The 18,077-nt window shown below is 41.3% G+C and overlaps 2 protein-coding genes across 2 annotated transcripts in view; one reads left to right on the top strand and one right to left on the bottom strand.

The window, feature by feature from the left end:
- The window catches only part of LOC307266139 (MAM domain-containing glycosylphosphatidylinositol anchor protein 2), a gene marked incomplete at its 3' end in the record, with an annotated part of 152,960 nt that overhangs the window by 117,866 nt on the left and 17,017 nt on the right, over nt 1-18,077 (bottom strand). The gene's annotated exons all lie outside the window — the stretch shown is intronic.
- LOC307266216 (low choriolytic enzyme-like) lies at nt 3,385-6,021 on the top strand (the record flags this gene model as incomplete). Its single annotated transcript, XM_080048191.1, has 8 exons — nt 3,385-3,462; nt 3,611-3,638; nt 3,747-3,809; nt 3,977-4,123; nt 4,241-4,358; nt 5,446-5,630; nt 5,724-5,805; nt 5,895-6,021. The coding sequence occupies 8 exons, from the start codon at nt 3,385-3,387 to the stop codon at nt 6,019-6,021; spliced, it is 828 nt and encodes a 275-aa protein (XP_079904317.1).

Here is an 18,077-nt window from a genome sequence, read left to right as displayed (position 1 = left end):
AAAATTGAAGTCATTTCTTTTCACCCTGACTACTATGTCCCTCGCCACCAAGACCTTCTATAGTGTCATTTTCAAATCCTCCTAATAAAGCGCCTGACACCTCATCCATCAAACGCAATAATTCACTGAATGGACTGTGCAACTGGATTGCGGCTTAATCAATTGCATTACTACAATAATATACCTGATTTAATTTACGATTGGCATGGCCCCTTACAAGTCTGGTAATTCACACCAATTAAGATGGTGTTCATATTCAATATACTTGTTCCTGCTTGTCTGAATGTCAATTAGTATGAACCAGATGTTTACCTTCTCCGATTGACTCCAGTATAGGGAAGAGAGAGAGAGAGAGAGAGAGAGAGAGAGAGAATCGAAACACAAACAGACAGACAGACAGAGGGATATTTTTGGGAAGTAGCCCTCTGTCTGAGCATACTTTTTTTTTTATAAATCCATTAGTGTGAGTTATTCACACTATATAAATAACGTGTTACCCACAGAGGTTCAACTCAATGAGAAATTGAGCGACAAGTGGGGAAATAACAGGAATATTTGGCCTATAAAAATACATAAGGAGTTGGGTCACAGGGTACGCTGGATATGAATGCAGCGTGCAAGACAGTTAATTGTTATTTTGACACGCAGTCGGACGCAGGGCAAAAGGAGTAACTAGGGCATCTGTGTGGGGTAGGCTGACCAGCTGTAAGGTGCTAGAGTGAGTTAGAGGCAGCAGAGCGGGCTAATGCGCTTCATTTCATAGGGTGGTTATCATGGCAGCGGACTTCCTGGCACACACACTCCCACTCAAACACCAGTGTGGCGATTTCTAAATGTTAAGCACATTGTTTAATAGTCCATTACGCAAATTGATATTGCTCATTGACTGTTGTCCTTGGCTGCCCACGTGGTGTCGGAGAAAAATACCGAGATGCACTCCAGCGCAGTGGAGGGCTAATAGGATGTGCTATATTATATCGCCACCGTTCCGTGTTCAGGAACAAACTGCCAAAACGTCCCTTCCCTCTCCACTTCCTCCACCCCACAGACATTCACCTCCTAATGCTGGTAGAGTCACAGTGAAATGAAATGAGAAATATATGTGCACAGTCGGATGTTTTGTTTTGCATGATCATTTTCCAGAGCCCTAAGTCATGTCTTCGTTGTCCAAACAACAGCCCCAAAACCATATTTAACTCATTGAACCATTTTCTCTTGACTTCAATCCAGTGACAAATACATACAAATCTTATCAGTTTACGTCCGTTGAACCAATCATAGAGAATAGCATGGGAGGAAAAACATAAAGGGATGAAAAATAAAAACGATAGGCCGATAGTTTTCTGAACTTCTCCTGGACTTAAAAGTGCATATGTTTGGAGAGGAATAAATAATCACTTTATGTGTGGGCACCACTAACGCTGACATCCAATTGAATAAGATCTACTTCCCCCTGCAGTTGGAGAGGCCATAGGAATAAAGCTCAACCAAATGGATGGGTCATACATCATTGAGCATTACTTGTGCTGTGCCGTGCCTCTAAAACACAAATGGGATTACCTGTGCACCCACGCGAATCACCCCAATTGGACAGGCACATACAGGCAAGACACACACACACACACACACACACACACACACACACACACACACACACACACACACACACACACACACACACATTGACGCACATATATGCGTGCATGTGCAAAATGCATGATGCAAACATTGCACAATGTACAAAATCCATATGGTTTTATTGGGCTTGCAGTAAAGCGAGCTCCCACAAACAGCACTTGCAGTCCATCTCTCTTTAAGACAAACACACACACAGTGCAATTTTCGTTCCCTGATAATAAATGCCACATTATTGTGATGAACAGCGGAGGATCACATCATATAAAGGTTGCTGTGATTGAATCTCTGTTTGAAGCTGCCGGCCTTGACACCCAAAATCAGATCCTAAAACTGTTTATGGAGCTGTGAAGCCAGACAGCCTCCCTCTTCTCTTGTAAACAATCCACTGGGAAGCTGATGATTTATTAGCATGGCATCAAATAAATCTGAATACCCATCCATCTAAAGAACCCATTTCTGGATTCTCAGTCCTGAGAAGGCTTTTCTGTTTGTTTTTTTCATCACAGTCTGGTGGCAAAGGCCCAGCCCTTTTCCAGCTGAGATCACCACTGATGATGCAACAGTGATTCAATAATGACTCAAGGACTTTACAGCCAGTCACTAATTGAGCCATTCTTTATTTTTGAAAAAACACATTTTAAATTGAGCCGCAAGACAATAGTGTGGGTCACACCCATTGTAAACTAAAAAGGCTCTTTGTGTAATCTAAAGGGTCGTAAAAGCTGCTTGTTCTAATAGAAAATTAGGTTTTTGTTGAGAAATGCACTGATACTATCTGTAGCAGTAGCGCATGTGTTAGTGATCAAGCTCTTAAGTGCTCATACTTGGAACAAAATGCAGGTTTTTATGATACAAGCATTGAAATAAGTTGCTCTTTGGCATAATAAATATACAACATTTCTGGCCAGAACAAAAACACAGCAGCGCGGGGAGTTCAAGCACAGCCGCTCCAAACCAGCTCCAAAGAATAATTATGTATTAACAGACAATGTTTACTTTTCTTCTGTTGATTTTCTCTTTGTCTTTTTATCCGGCCAAACAATGCCAATCAACAATGTCAGCCCCTCGTTATGTCAGGGGGTTAAATTGAGCGCATGATTATGTAATTATTTACTTCTTCTGAAATAAACTATAAATTCTTCAATAGGGTTAGGGCAACTATGTTTCATTAACTTCAATATTCTGCTGATTCATGGGATGAATTGATTCAACACACGATTCAAGACACCACAAAAACCAAAAAACAACACTTCCATTTCATTCTTCAGTACTAAAATAGTCCTTTATTTTGCTGTTTCTAGGGAAAGGTTTTTAAGCCGCATTACAACCTTATTAAATAGGAACATGGCATTGTCTGTTTCAAATGGCACAAGTTATATTTGGAATAAAACTTTAGTGACAGGCCTGGATATCCTGAGCGGACTCCCCGCTGTTTAAAAAGGCCATTCGAAATCTGATGCTAAGTGAGCCGACAGCAGCCTGTGGTCATCGTAATCAGCCCGGAATAAGATTATCCCTGTGTGTGGCAACCGTGAGGCAGGGGTGAGCAGGGCATTCTCTCATCTGCTGTTTGTTCAAGACTGAGCCCATTGAACACCTTACCGCTAAGCTCTGTACACAGACACACACCTTAAACAGCCTGCATATAAACTCAGCCCCCGACTGGGCTTCAGCATCAGACGTCGGTGAGTAAGTCAAGTCTCCGAAAGCGACATCTCAAGCATCAGAGCCTGTATACGGACCAAAATGGACCTCAGAGCAACAGTACCCCTTCTTCTGCTGCTGCTCCTGGGCACCTGTGATGCTCTGTTGGAATTGGAATTGGTAAGAAATGCACTACCAAATAAATTGTAAAAGATCTTGTGTGACCTGTACATAATGAAAGCACATTTCCAATGTCATCTGTGTCTAGCTTTGTCCAGATCATTGCATTATACTGCTGTAAAATTGCTCCCCCCCCCCCTGTTCACAGGATGATGCTGAGGATAAGGCTGATAATGGTAAGAGACCTAAATGAATGTATTTGCAGACCAAATCTAGGTCTGTTGCAAAATAGATGCAAAACACAGTGTGAGTTCCATGACTTCTCCTTTGCTTCCATTGATCAGAGATCTTCACGCACAACTCGGAAACAGAGGACATGACCACGACAATTCTGAGGATGAACAATGGTGACTATTTAAGTATTAAAAATCCTATTATAAAGACAGTGAAAGGAACATCAGTATCTCAAAATGCTAGTGCAGATTATCTAACTGGATATAGTGGAGCACATGTTTGACAACACAGGGATATTTGCTGATTGATATGATATGCATATTTCATTTGATTTTAATAGGATCTAGGGATAATCTGATTGAAGGAGATGTGTTAATTCCAAAAACCAGGAGTGCTATGAAGTGTTACAATAAAAAATATAGCTGTCTGTGGCCAAAGTCTGCCAACGGGAAAGTGGAAATCGGTTTCGTTATAAGCAAGAAATACGGTAGGTTTCACTTGTTTAAGCTACTACATTATTGGAACTGGGTTCTGCATAATGACGTCTCTTTCACAAACTGAATCGATGAAATGAATGATCAGGAACTTTTACTCACAACTGCAGACAATACTGAGAGGAATGAAATTCTAGGTGCCATGAAGGGCATGGAACCCAACACCTGCATACGCTTTATTCCACGCACAACTCAAAGGGAGTACTTGCACATTGAACCCAAATTTGGGTAAGTAAACATACTAAAGTGCTGCTGCATGTGAAGGGACAATTATAAGTACACGGAATACTATAAAAAACCCATTGAGAACAAGTCTACGAGCCCAAGGCATTAGGGGGCCCCAGAGCCTCTGTTTGAAGTGACATTGAAATGCCAAAGAGCTCAGTTATAAGTACTTTGCTGTTGATCCTGATTTGATCCAACATTTGTTGATCTTTTTTTTCCTCATGTCACAGCTGCACAGCATGCTAAGGCTACATTTAATTAAGAACACAGTAAGATTAGTAAAAGTTATTTAAATCAGTTCGGCAGAAGACAGCTCTCAGGCGTTTTTTTATGGTTTTCCCTGTAATATTTGAAGAAATGTGCACTATAGTGTTTAGTGTAACTGTGTAGAGGAGTGTCAGAAGAACTACAAAAAGACACAACATGACAACGAAGAGATGCAAAGCGACAACTCAACACAAAAGAAAGAGATGAAAAACAACCACAAAGAGGCAAACTAATCACAAAGAAGCAAATGAAAAAGACTAATTAGTAATGACTAATGTTATTATTTTTCATCTCTTTTAATCTGGGGGTCTTGGCATTGAGGAAGGGCAGGGATTCTTCAACATGTCCCGTCCTCATAATCCGTCCATGCACAAAGGTGTAACTGCATCAGACTTGATTTTAAATGTCAAAAGCTGTTTTGATACAGCCCTCTTAACCTTAGTCGATCAGAATGCTACACAAACATTTGTCAATACCCTCTGTGACCTTTCTACCTTGAAAATGGCAACTGGTAAGAGTTGCTCCCAAAAAGGGCTTTGGAAACAAGGACCAAACAAAAGGAGTAGACTTCAAGTTTTGCTTTATACCAGCCTATTTTGCATTTTGTTTGAATGGCACATCCATAGTTGACTGCCACAAACTCAGCTCCCCGCTATGCTAACAGCAAAAGACAATCCTTCTCAAAAATACAAAGCTGATTAATTAAGCATGTAAAGACAAGGAACCTGGTAATGTAAATTACATTAATTTATTAATCAATTATCGAGTTGCAGGTTGCATATTAATGATCTTTTTCTCTCTTTCACTGTCACTCCACTGTTAGCTGTTACTCCACACTGGGTCGCATTGGAGTAAAGCAGGTAGTGGGACTGCAGAGGTTTGGCTGCATAACGAAAGGCATCATCCAGCATGAGCTGCTGCATGCGCTAGGTTTCTACCACGAACACACTCGTAGCGACCGCGACAAGTATGTCAAAATCAACTGGGAGAACGTCATTGATATGAAACGTAAGAATCTCACAGCACCATTCACGATCGCTCGATTTTGAATTGATATTTTTATTTGTCTGTGAGCTGTTTATTGATTTTTTCCGTTATCAGAGTTACTCTACAACTTCGAAAAGCAGGACACGAATAATCTCAACCTTCCGTATGACTATTCTTCTGTTATGCACTATGGAAGGTAAGGTAGAATAAAAAACATATTAGTCTATTGTAAGTAACACATTTCCGATTAATACTTTGTCTCATGACCATTGTCTAAATTTGTAGAAAGGCCTTCGGAAAAACTGGGTTGGAAACCATAACTCCCATCCCTGACTCCTCTGTTCCCATTGGGCAGAGAGACTCCATGTCCACCATGGACATAAGGAAGCTTAAGAAGCTCTACCAGTGCTGAAATTACGACCAATAAAGAATTGCTGCAGTATGTTTGGATTCTGATATGATACTTGACATGCATGTGACACTATGATGATAAAGCAACTAATTCATTCATCTTTTGTCCTTTGTCATTGTTTTTTGTTCTCTATAAAATCACTTTAACTAAATTTGAAGGGGCAGTCATTTCTAAGGGTCAAAGAAACAACTCATTTGGAGACTCCAAATGTATTATAGGAATCTTGTTTTGCAAACTGCTATAGTTTGATAGAAATCTACAAGGCAAGGAGGGGCTAAAATGAAAGAGTTGCCTTCTGGGACGAGTGGACCCATTATAGGGGCTAAATTCCAGAATATCCTTGGCTCTTCTGCTTTAATCCTGAATTTTCTTTGTTTTAATCTGTCGCGCGCTAGCCCCACAACTGTTTTGAGGTGAAACACTAAATAAATGGAGCAACGGCGCACCCGAACAGGGAGTTAGACTTTACAGAATGTGCGTCTGCCAGTGAAAAAAAGAAACTAAGGCTATACCTCGTCACATTTCTTGAATTTATACCTTGAATGTTGTGGTGCTTACAGTAAATCAGCAAATTCAATGAATGATTCTTTGTAAATGATTTTCTTTCTTTCTTTCTTTCTTTCTTTCTTTCTTTCTTTCTTTCTTTCTTTCTTTCTTTAGAGACAGTACGGATGACATCGAACAAAGGTCCTTCCTGTATGGTTCAGACCAAGCAAATGATAACTACATGTTAATATATAACTACTTATTACTCTCAGTGTGAAAACAACGTTTTTTACAAACAAACAATTGTCAAAAAAGAAAGACAAATTTCATTACATGCAAAAAAGACTGAAGGGCAAATATGTGTTAATATATTTATAATTTAGTTAATTTTCAGTTTGGCCATAATAATTTGGTTTGGAGGGGGCGCCCTTAGCTCAGTTGGTAGGGCGTCCCCCCCATGGGCCTCGGCCAGCAGCGGACCTGGGTTCGATTCCAGCCCGCGGTCGTTCTCTGCATGTCACTCCCCTCTCTGCCTCATTTCAACTCTGTCTCTACACTATCAATAAAAGCATAAAAATGCCAAAAAAATATCTTTAAAAAAATAATAATAATTAGTTTGGGATTTGAACAAGAGGGAGGGGTACAGTGTCTTTATCGGTGTGAATCAGTGCTGCTGTTTTTATTCAGTGAGACTTACAGTCATAGATGTGGTAGGAAACTTCCCTTTTAGTGCTCCCTCACCCTACATACTAGGCATTCGTTATTCACTTGGCCACATCCCACACTTGTTTCTTCTGTGAGAGGGAGCAGTGTAGGGTGAGAGAGGAGCGGTGGGGGAGTATCAGGGCGAGATAAGGGAGGAGAATGCCTGGAGCAGAGAACAGATTCCTATTAAGCAAAATACCCTCCTCCCATGATGTATGAATGCGCTAACAATCATGACAGCGTTTGCATGTGTTTCTCCGGTGTTCTGGCTCAAAACGCAGCTAAAGAGGCGGTGGCACGCGCGCTGTGTTTTCATAAGGCCGGTGAATCTGTATTGTTCAGATGGACACAGGCCCTTTAATCTTTCATAAAGTAGTTTCAGTTCATATCAATCCTTCTGCCCATGAAATATTTAAAATCTACTTGTTTATTGAAATATTTAACGCTCCGGCTCTGTTCACGCTCCAAGAAGCTGCAAGATATTTTTTTTTGGCTGGCCACAGATTCGGGGATTTCTAGAAATCCTGATTGAAAATAAGGTTAGCAGCTAGAGCCCCGGGATGATCCCTTGACTGAAGTACAAACAGGCCACCACCGGAACACACTGTGGCTAATCACTGAATGTTCAATGGAACTGGAGCCAATGAGAGTCATCTCTGTGAAGTGTGACACTGGTGCAAACTGAAACAAATTGAATGGAATATTTTATCTTCACAAGAGAGCCTAATTTGGTTTTGGTGGTTCTGAAGCCTTATAAAGCATGAAAATATGAAATGGCGATCTGATCTAGGAATACCCCAATTTAATACTATTTAGTATCACCGACTGTTATTTGATAACAGCTTTAAAGCATTGTCTCTGAAGCTCTTGCAGATGCTGTGCTTTGACCGTACTTTAAAGGGCAGCGTGTATATGACCAGCAGGGTCTCCTGTAGGGTGTCTGTTCTAATGAGAGCAAGCCAAGCAGAGGCAAACGCAATCTGATCTGTGATGTCACTGGTAATATGCTGGCAGGCCATAACTGCTGGCTGGCTGAGCGGCTCTTACCACCGCGTTATTAACACAGATCAGTGTACCTGCCTCTCTTCAAACACAATAAGCCTCAACACACAGCTCGCCTCAGTTTACTGCGTGAGCTGCCTAATACCCACCACTAGAAAAGTAAAATCTTCTCACTGTGCGGCGCTACCATCTTAGCCAGTCAGATCTTAGAGAATGTTTCAGAGTTTTCTGTGAACAAGGTAGGCTTCTGACCTTCCTGGAAAAATAATCTCTATCTACAAAGATAAAACCTTTTTTTTAAGATATATATATTTCTTCAGTCCAGTCCTCTTTCGGTAAAATGTACTCTGAAGTTAATCTGGAGCTAATACTGTATGAGGTCCGGGCCAGTCAAATCACGTTCACAAATCCAATTAGGAATCATAGAAAAAATAAACTCAATATAACTCCAGCACTTGCCTGATGAGAATCATCTACATTTTCTTCAGAATCCAAGAACTCCAGTCATAGTTGTCTGGGCACATTGTTAACAGGACCTGCTAAAAGCAGTTTCCTCCTGAGGATAAGTACATAGCCTGAAATCCGACAGGATTAAAAAATAAATAAAAAATGGACCAGTTGTTCGTGCATTTGTTTGTTTTTTAAAAGCCTACTCTGGGTCACAAGCAGGTCAGCTGATAAGTAAAGTGCCCTCTTAGGAGAGATGAAAACAGCGCTCACAAAAAAAAATTAAAATAAATGTATTTAAGGACAGAATCAAAAGAAAAAAACATATCCAGCATACGAATTCTGGGAGTCTTTGTTGTTGCCCTGCAGGACCTATTGGAAACGATTAGAGAACTGAAAGATCGAAGGCAGCCGAACTCTTAACATGTGCTGTTGTTGACGCTTTCACAAAGTTTCACTTTGCTTCACTTCTGCAGATCTAAGGAGCACGCACACCAACTTCTAAGACGTCTGAACCAAGAATAGCACACTGACAAGTTCCAGTCTGTTGTCACTGCATTCTCAAATCTCATAAATATTGAATGCATTGTGTTCACTGATACCGAGACTGTGGCCTGACGTTACTTTAAATGAAAAAGAACATTTCAGAAGGCAGCGATATGACGGGATATGAAGAGAGTCGGACTCCCGACTGAGAAGGAACATATGGGCGAGTGAGCTCTATAAACGTATGTTGTCTTTACGGGGGCTGTGTGGCAACCCTGGCTGTGTCAAACAAGAATTATTTGTTTATGTTTTTAAAAAGCCTTTTGTAAATGTGTAAATCAGAGCGAGGCATTAGTCTACGATCCCTCTGAGCTGTGTTTGCAGAGCCGCACCACATCTCTTGTTTGTCAGCGCTGAGGAATTGCAGCTGTCGAGAATGACGCAGTCCCATTAGTGACAGGATCCAAGCTGAGACCGAGCCAGACAGAGAGCCGCTGAGGGGACAAGATGATAACAAGGTACTCATTGGAGATGTGAGGGATGGTGTTTGTGCATCACCCTCCGTGTGTGTGTGTGTGTGTGTGTGTGTGTGTGTGTGTGTGTGTGTGTGTGTGTGTGTGTGTGTGTGTGTGATGAGAACAGGGCAGAGGAGGAGATGGAGGGGTTAAGATAAAGGGGGAGTGAGAAGGCGTGGAAAATGAGAAAGAGAGGGTATGAAAAAAAAGGGTATGCGTAATAAGGTGACACAAATAGAGAGGGGGAACAATGAGACTCGGGAGCAGGAGGGAATGACTGGGCCAGTAATCAGGGGAAGGCCCCACTGAAACAGAGGAATCAAAGCAGTGACTGGCGCCAGTGGCAAATAGAGCCATGCAGCCAGCGGATTGTCTACCGTCTGAGTTGAAAAAAGAAACGCACACACATTGGAGAAAGGAAAATGGCCTCACTCACAGTGGAAAATGTGAGTGCTATGATGTCACACTACAGAAGACTCACTCTCTCTCTCTCTCTCTCTCTCTCTCTCTCTCAAAAAATAAATAAAATTAAAGACCTGATAAATTGAGAATAATAGAAACACACAAACATTGAAACAATCAAATCTAAGTGCTTTGATTACAGTGAAATCACTTCAGCACCAAGGACAGCGCACACTGCTGTAGATCACTGCTGTTTTCTAAACCAATCAGTAAACGGTTTAAACAATGCATTGGAAATTGGTTTTAAATGATCCTTTCTGGTAGACACAACAGCCTAAATTGGGCAGTACATTATGGAAAGCCATTTAAGTTATTTTATTCATACATGCATCATGGAATCCACAATGAAGTGTAGTATAAGTGAGTAATGTATCTGAGCATTTAAACGTGCACACTAAAGGTGGGATTGTATAATTACTGCTTTAGAAATATAATTACTGCCTTGAAATGTGGCCATTACATGTGGTAATTACACAGGTTGTATGAGTCTGATTTCGATGAGCGCCGGGTGGGATGGCAGCTTTCGATCCCCATGAGAACTTGCAAGGCTCTTTATTCCCTGTTATATTAATAGCATGGCTCTTGCTTTCACAGGCAGCATGCCTACTCTTACTGTTTCAGCTAATTAGCATGAAATTAGGCTGCACTTCACTCTCTTTGTCCTTGGTGGACTTGCCAATAAATCCAGGTGGACTGTGATCGTCCAACAGCTGTTTCTGGTTATACTCTGATAGTCTTATTTTGAGGGACACAATTAAGTTTCTGGTGATGGCTCCCAAAATCACTTTTAAGCCAAAAAATTAGATAGTCGTTTGCTATCATACAGTGGTTAAATCATAGCACAATCGTATCATGTGTGCAGATGAATCATAGAATAAAATGGGAAAACAGACAAGGATGAAATGACAAACTGATGAAGCAATTCCCGACAGCATAAGAGAGTGATCCCTGAAGGTGGTTTATTTACTTGTTGTAAGTGTTGAACAACAACAAATGTGCTTTTACAATTCTATTGCTCCCAGATATAAGCCAGTAAGGGTGAAATTATGTTTCCTTTTTTTTATCTAAATGTTTCTTTTTCTTTGTTTACAACATAATGTTCCTAGGAGGACTTAATATCCCTGCAGAATGTGTTGCACATTTAAGATATTTTTAACTTAGTATACTTGTATATTGGCCAATTAGAGTCATAATTAATGCAGCAGAGTCGTACGCTTCCAGGGAAATGTGAAACTCAAAGCATATGACAAACAAACAGCCAGCATCAAGCTCCTTGCGACTAAAGCAGCAAGTACGAGGCAGAGAGGCCAAAAGGTCTCAGATTGTGATTAAAACATTTTATTTCCATGGAATTCACTTGGCATGAACTCTCTGCTGATTTGTTTTTCTCTCCATACATCCTCTTGCCCCATGTGTACTTCCATCAACTCCCCACAGACAATTGGAAAAATGTGATTTCTTCTCTTGGCATGAATGGGTTGAGGAGCAAATGTCCACTCGGGCGATGTACGTCTCTGTCTTGAAGCCAACACATTGTCCACAAGGACATGCTAAATCGGCAGAAAGGTCAAGCGCAGTATGCAGTAGAGGGAAAGAGCTGGGTCTCTATGGGAACATTTTGTCAGTTTCTTTGTTGGTGTCGTCAGTGCTTCTGGGAAATAATACAGAGAATTGAAGCAATAAGATTTTCATGGACAGCAGAAATAGGATTCTTTCTTTGGCCCTAGCCATTCAAGCAGATCTAGATTACATGTTCCTTCCATTTGAAGACATAGGATTGTGATAGGAGAAAACCTTAAGTAGGCTTCTTATGGCTGGCCTCTTCCTCTGTCTTTATTGTGCTTATAGAGCAACTGGAGAAACTTCACAGAAATGTGCTCGAGAGTGAATTGAGGGTACGCCCTATTGCTCATTTATTGGTTCATCGCTTGAGACACAAAATGGAACAAAGGATCATAGTTCAGTAAGGGCAGTAGTGTTTAATGTGCATGTTAGCCCATGGTTTACATATAACTCAGGGATACAGTTGAACAAAATGTAAGACTGCTGCACCTACAGCAACGCGTGCTGGAAGATGGTGAAGATGGTGCCGGTGCACTTATGATTGCTTTCATCCATTATTCTTTGTGTGAGGTGTACAGTGTTTGTGTGTGTGTGTGTGTGTGTGTGTTTGTGTGTGTGTGTGTGTTTCTGAGTGGCAGTTAGTCCAGTGTTTCACAGGTACATGTTTGGAATGGGCAGCCTTCCATGCCACAGAGACTAATTGAAATTTAATTTTTGTTTTTGTCCTAACCATAACTAACTTGTCATGTTGTGAGCCAGTGTGAAACCCCAATGCAATGAGAGGCTCAATAGACCTTGAAATTGAGCAATGTTACCTTGTCGTGTAAAAAAATTGAGGGAGAGAAATGGGGGGAAGATGACGAGATAGATGGAGAGAAAGGAGGGCCAGGAACAGACAAAGAAAGGCCAGCTATTTCCCCACTGCTTGAAGTGTTTAATTTTCTTGAATTTCTTCTTCTATAGCCTCAGATTTCATGCTGTATAAAGAATTAATGAGAATATGAATATGTATCATCCATACTGAATATATCTCTATCTATAAGAAGCAAATAAGCTATTTTCCCAAAATGTCAATTTTGTTTTGCTCAAACTGGATTACAGTGACATGTATCAAAACAACCACACTGATAAAGAAGTGGGCTCTGCATTCATAGCTACGTATAGCTAAGTATGTTGCTGGAAACTCAAACCCATAAGACAAACCAAAAGTGAGAATGGGCATTGTGAGAGGGATCATTTGAATGTTGAATCTTGTGTGTCCTTGAACATACAAAGGGGGAAATGTATCAAAGCAGCTCACATCTTGCTCTCATTACCACGTGATAAAAATGTAAGACTGACAACAAGAATAGCAGATATGTTGTTATGTAAATTCAATCTCTGCAAGAAGTCCATGTTTAGCATATTGAATGTTAAAGTGTGATACACGTTAAACATGGTTGAACTAATGCCAGTGTAATAATGGTGCAAAAACCAGTATGGTAGTTGTATGGTCTCTAAATCTTGGTCATCATCAGCCTTCAAAGAAAAAGCTATGTAACCTCCACTCTAAGGGGCTAAAAGCCACTTGCGCAAACATAGCAACAGTGTCCAAGGCTTGAATGAGGCCTGTGTCACTAACGCTGACAGCCCTTTCTATCTGAAACATGAAAGGAAAAACAGTGACATGCTGGTGTAGGCCTTTGAACCTGCCCTGAGTGGAGTAATAAACTTCCACCCCGACACCTAGTACACTTCCTTGGTCGTACAAACTGCAGAGTACAAACGGCAATATTTTGGAAGTGGTTTCGGGAGGTATTGCTCCATGGAGTGTAAAATGGGAGGGTTTGGCAGTGTGTGGAACGGGACAGCAGGGGAGAGGAAGAAGGAGCGCAGGACGCTGGGGTAATTTAGCTCTGATCGCAGTGCACCGTAGTGAAGCCCATGCATCACACAGTAGCTGTGTCCAGAGTGCAACTTTATGATGGATCACCCCGCGCCCTGCTTTAATTTAAAGTCAATGGCATCTATAGATACCTGTCTGTGCGGGTGTAACCTGTAATGTCTCCGCACAAGCCAGGAGCCTCAGCTCTCCAAGTGAGGAGCCGCCAGACAACACGCAGCGCTTTAGAGGGTCCATCAGTCCAGGAACTAAAGGATTGGGAAAAGAGTGAGCAGGGCCATCGCTCATCCAGCTGTGACAGAAAGTGTAAGGTGCTCACAGGTGACTTGGGTCAAAGATGGATTACCGCAGGCGAAGACCAATGCAAAGATGTTTGAAGGAAAATCAAATATGTTATCCAAGATGAACAATTCATAGTTATAAATTCAGAAGTTTCTTTTAACCTTTAGAGGCAGAGTTCTCTTGCTGTGTCTCTGTCATTCTAAGCCATGGTGGGATTTCAGCTGCTCTTTGAGTTCTTTATTTTTCAAATAAATCCAAGTGAGAGGTAGGAGAGGCAGAAAGACAAATAAGGGTATTAAAGATGAAAAATGAGACAAGTGTAAAATAGCTCCCTCTATATGCCTGGTGAGTCAGCAACTTTCTGTAGTACAATTGACCGCAGGCCTCGCAGGGAGAAAACACCCGTTGGATGATTCATATCAATCAGCATTTTGTATTTTGTTATTATCAACAAACTTATCTGCAAATTAAAATATTAAGGTAAGAGCAAGGATGTAATGCTGAATTACTCGAGTGCCAAGATACATCCCTTGCTTCATGATCATAAAATCTTTATCATTAATTATTAGGCAAAAGTGGCAAAAATCATGCACTTTTCTCTCATGTCCTAATCATAAATATAGCGCAAACAAAACTCACACAATCACACAATGCAGATCCAAATTGTCTTAATGATACCTGGTTTTGTCTTGTGGGCTCCTACTACCACTATCATTAAAGCTGACCCTCGGGGTCCCTGCTGGCAAAACTGAACTCTGATTTGCTGCCAGTGGCATATTTATATTTGGCATTTATAATGCTGGAGGGCATGACAGGCACCTACAGGGATTCATAAAGTAACTAGCCTGGAGTGGGAAAGATATGAATATTTGAAACACCTTAAGGTCTAAGGTCATGTACCATGGGTGATACATACTGTATCTGCTCATGCACACCTGGTACACTGAGGACCTGATGTGTAGGATGCATGTATGCAATTCCTCTTAACAAAAGAGCTGCCTGTTTCTTAAACCACAATGTTTTGTTTTCTATTATCGACGTGTGGTAAATAGAACATTATTTGGCGGGTGGGAAGGGTTGGCAACCAGCTGTCTGAGAGAAAATTGTGGTCCCACAAAAAAGTAAGGCCTGAGCATGAGGAGCATATGTCCATTTTGTTGATTTCATGCACAGTAAACTGTGTCTGATTGTGCTATGTCACCCTGCTGCTCTAAATCTGTGTCTGCACTCTGCACGTACATACCTATGCATGTGCGCAGGCCAGTATGTGCCTGCGCACATGACTGTATCTGACATAGAGAATCACATTTTTGGATACACTCCATTTCACGCTGTAATTGAGATAAGTGCCTCTGCCCTATTCATCCATCCAGAAAACACAGGGGGAGTAAATCAATGTCCACTCATGAAGCTTGAAGGGTCACAGGGGAGGTCTGGTGTTGTACAGTGTCAGTCAAAGTATATCATTTCTAGGCAGGCCCGAGTTCCTAGCTTCTACCAATCACATCAATTGGCAAGACAGATTTAAAAAATGCACACTTTTACTGATGTGTCAACTAGATGTCCCTGTTTATGGACAGGTGGAGCTTGTAAGGAAGGTGACAATGTATAATAATTCCAAAATGGCTTTACCTTAACCAGATCTTTACTAATTGAATTTTGAGATTTCCACCAAAGTATTTGAAAATAACCCTACAATGTTTGAATCTTGTGAATGAGATGGCTATATCTGCCACCTATGGTCAAGCCCATGTTTCTAACTGGTCTACTGAGAAAATGCCCAAGATTAACTAATGTATAACATGCACATAGTGTATTTCTGTATTGTCCGTACTCCCTAAACACCTGTGTTAAATGGACTCATTTTGGATTGAGTTCATTTAACAGCGTGCAGTAGAGAAAAAGCAACCATGGAAATCTGGGAAAATGGAAAGCCTGGACCTTTGAACACACATCCAAGATACTACACCTGCCATTCTCCTTACAGACAATCATCATCTTGCACATGATGAGAGCTTAACACCACCTTAAAGGGAAAGAAAAACTCCTTCCCCAGAAGACAAGTAACAAGCCAGGAAAATGCTTCGACATTTAGGCATGTGCATGCATAATAAAGTTGGATTAGTTCAGAACTGACTGACCAACTAAGTAACCCAACGCAAAAATACTTATAGCTTTCACAAGCTCAAATCAATGGGAAACTAAAGCGTATAAATGAGACTTCAACTGGCAATTAAAGGACCTTTCGTGCATATGTCAGACCAACTCTCCAACAAACTAATGATAACAACTTGGCACTCCACAATTGTAATTATGTTGTCAGCAAATGACACGTTGTTTCTTTCACTGCAGTGAGCTTTAACATACAGTAGCATGCTATGACATACAGGGACATAAACACAACCATGTAAGGATTTCTCAAGCTCAGCCTTGCCACTATTAAACATTGAAGCTGCCAGAACTTTTCCAGTAGGATAATTTTATAGTCAGCTGATCATGAATCCTTTTGTATGCATGACAGTTCAGAAGTAAATGTGTGCCGATTTGCATGTACATTACATGTTAAGCATGAGAGCGCTCAAGCTAAACAGCTTCCTGCTCTGTACTTAACAACCCACTCAATGCCACAGGCATTACAGAGCTTCTGTAATAGTCAGTGCTTAGTCAAAGTAGGCATCCCTTCAATGTGAAAATCAATCATGGATGACAGCTCACTTGGGCTATCTTCCAAGGAAAGGCAAAGTAAGGGAATAAAAGTGAAGAAATTCCAATTATACAGTTGATGACCATATGTGTAACCTCTGGCTGACGTTGTTGATGCCTCCATCCAGTTGAGTAATGAGCATGCTGTGGGCTTATCTTATTCAATGAAGTTTAACATTCAGGAGTATGAAGTGAGTATTCCATCGCAGATCTAGGTGCTTCTATGGAGCAGCCGGGAGGTTAAGTGAAGAGATCGCTGATAGGTATTATCTCACTGGCACACTGTGAGAGGCAAATTATCCCATACAGCTGGTTAAACCTGGCCACCTTCAGCTGATTAGAATAATTAGAGAACAGCATGCTATACTGTCAAATACCTGTCTAATGCAATATACTGTACACACAGTCAATTTGGGTACAAAGTGCATGACACAAAAGTACTTACTTTCGACACCAGCAACAAATGAAAAGAAGAGATCACCATGCCCCAGACAGGCGGAAGCTTACAAACCACGCTTGTGTATGTTCATAGGCCTTCCTGTCAGCCGTGGACAGAGCGCCACAGCACCCTGCCATGGAGTCAAACTGCTCCAACCTAATCGAATTTTTCAGTGAAATCTAATAAAACACAAGAGTCATTTTTCCTTCTTTTCCCAATCCTCCTGCCCTCTTTCCGTACACCCTGGCGGAACCGCTATGATTCAAACGAGATGCGTTGGCGGCTCTCAGTATGCGATGAGCAAAAGGCACCTTGGGGAATTTTATGATCCATGACGAGGCGTCCGGGATCATTTTGGATGTATGCATGTGTCACTGCATATTAATAATGGCCTCTGTCTGCTGAAAGCGCCTGCACACCTTCAAAGGAGATAATTTAATCTTCTCCCTATAGTGCTGAGCCTCCTCTCCTCTCCACGCCTGCTAATACTTCCGCTCAGAATCCCAGTCAAAGGAGCCATTGCTTACATTGTGCACCTTGGCTTTAGGATAATACAAAGAAGAAGAAACAGGAAATGATGGAGGAAGTCGAGCCAACCACGCGGAGGAAATAAGCCCTAGACTCAGAGCACCGCTCAGGAAGATAAACACAGCGCTGAAGGAGAATCTCTTTTCTTCTCCTTACTTAATTACTCGCGTGGTCATGCAATGTTACCATGGAGCCAGTTGTTGAGGAAATTGACTTTTTACCTTTCTGGTGTTATCTATCCACAGCTAAAAAATTATGTGCAGCAACTCTAATATCCCCTCATTAAAACTCACCATCCTGTGGTGCAGTGCAAGGCTCCAAACAAGGAAAAGAACAAGGGGGGATGCTCTTAAGTGAGCTCCATGTGCCCTGCATCGCACAGAAAGATTCCATTCTCTTCAAAGAGCTTGCGCCCCGCAGTGAAGCCAACAAACGAGGAGAGGATTGTTCGATCCTGGACTTGTACAAGAGACGCCATGCAACGCACATCGTCAAAGCCAGAGCACACACTTAATATCATCACTTCTGATTTCTTTCTGAACGCTATATGATCTGA

The sequence above is a fragment of the Ammodytes marinus genome, assembly GCF_949987685.1.
Source record: "Ammodytes marinus genome assembly, chromosome: 19".
NCBI lineage: Eukaryota > Metazoa > Chordata > Actinopteri > Uranoscopiformes > Ammodytidae > Ammodytes > Ammodytes marinus.
The sequence above is the reverse complement of the archived record's forward strand: the minus strand, read 5'-3'. Positions and strand labels throughout refer to the sequence as shown.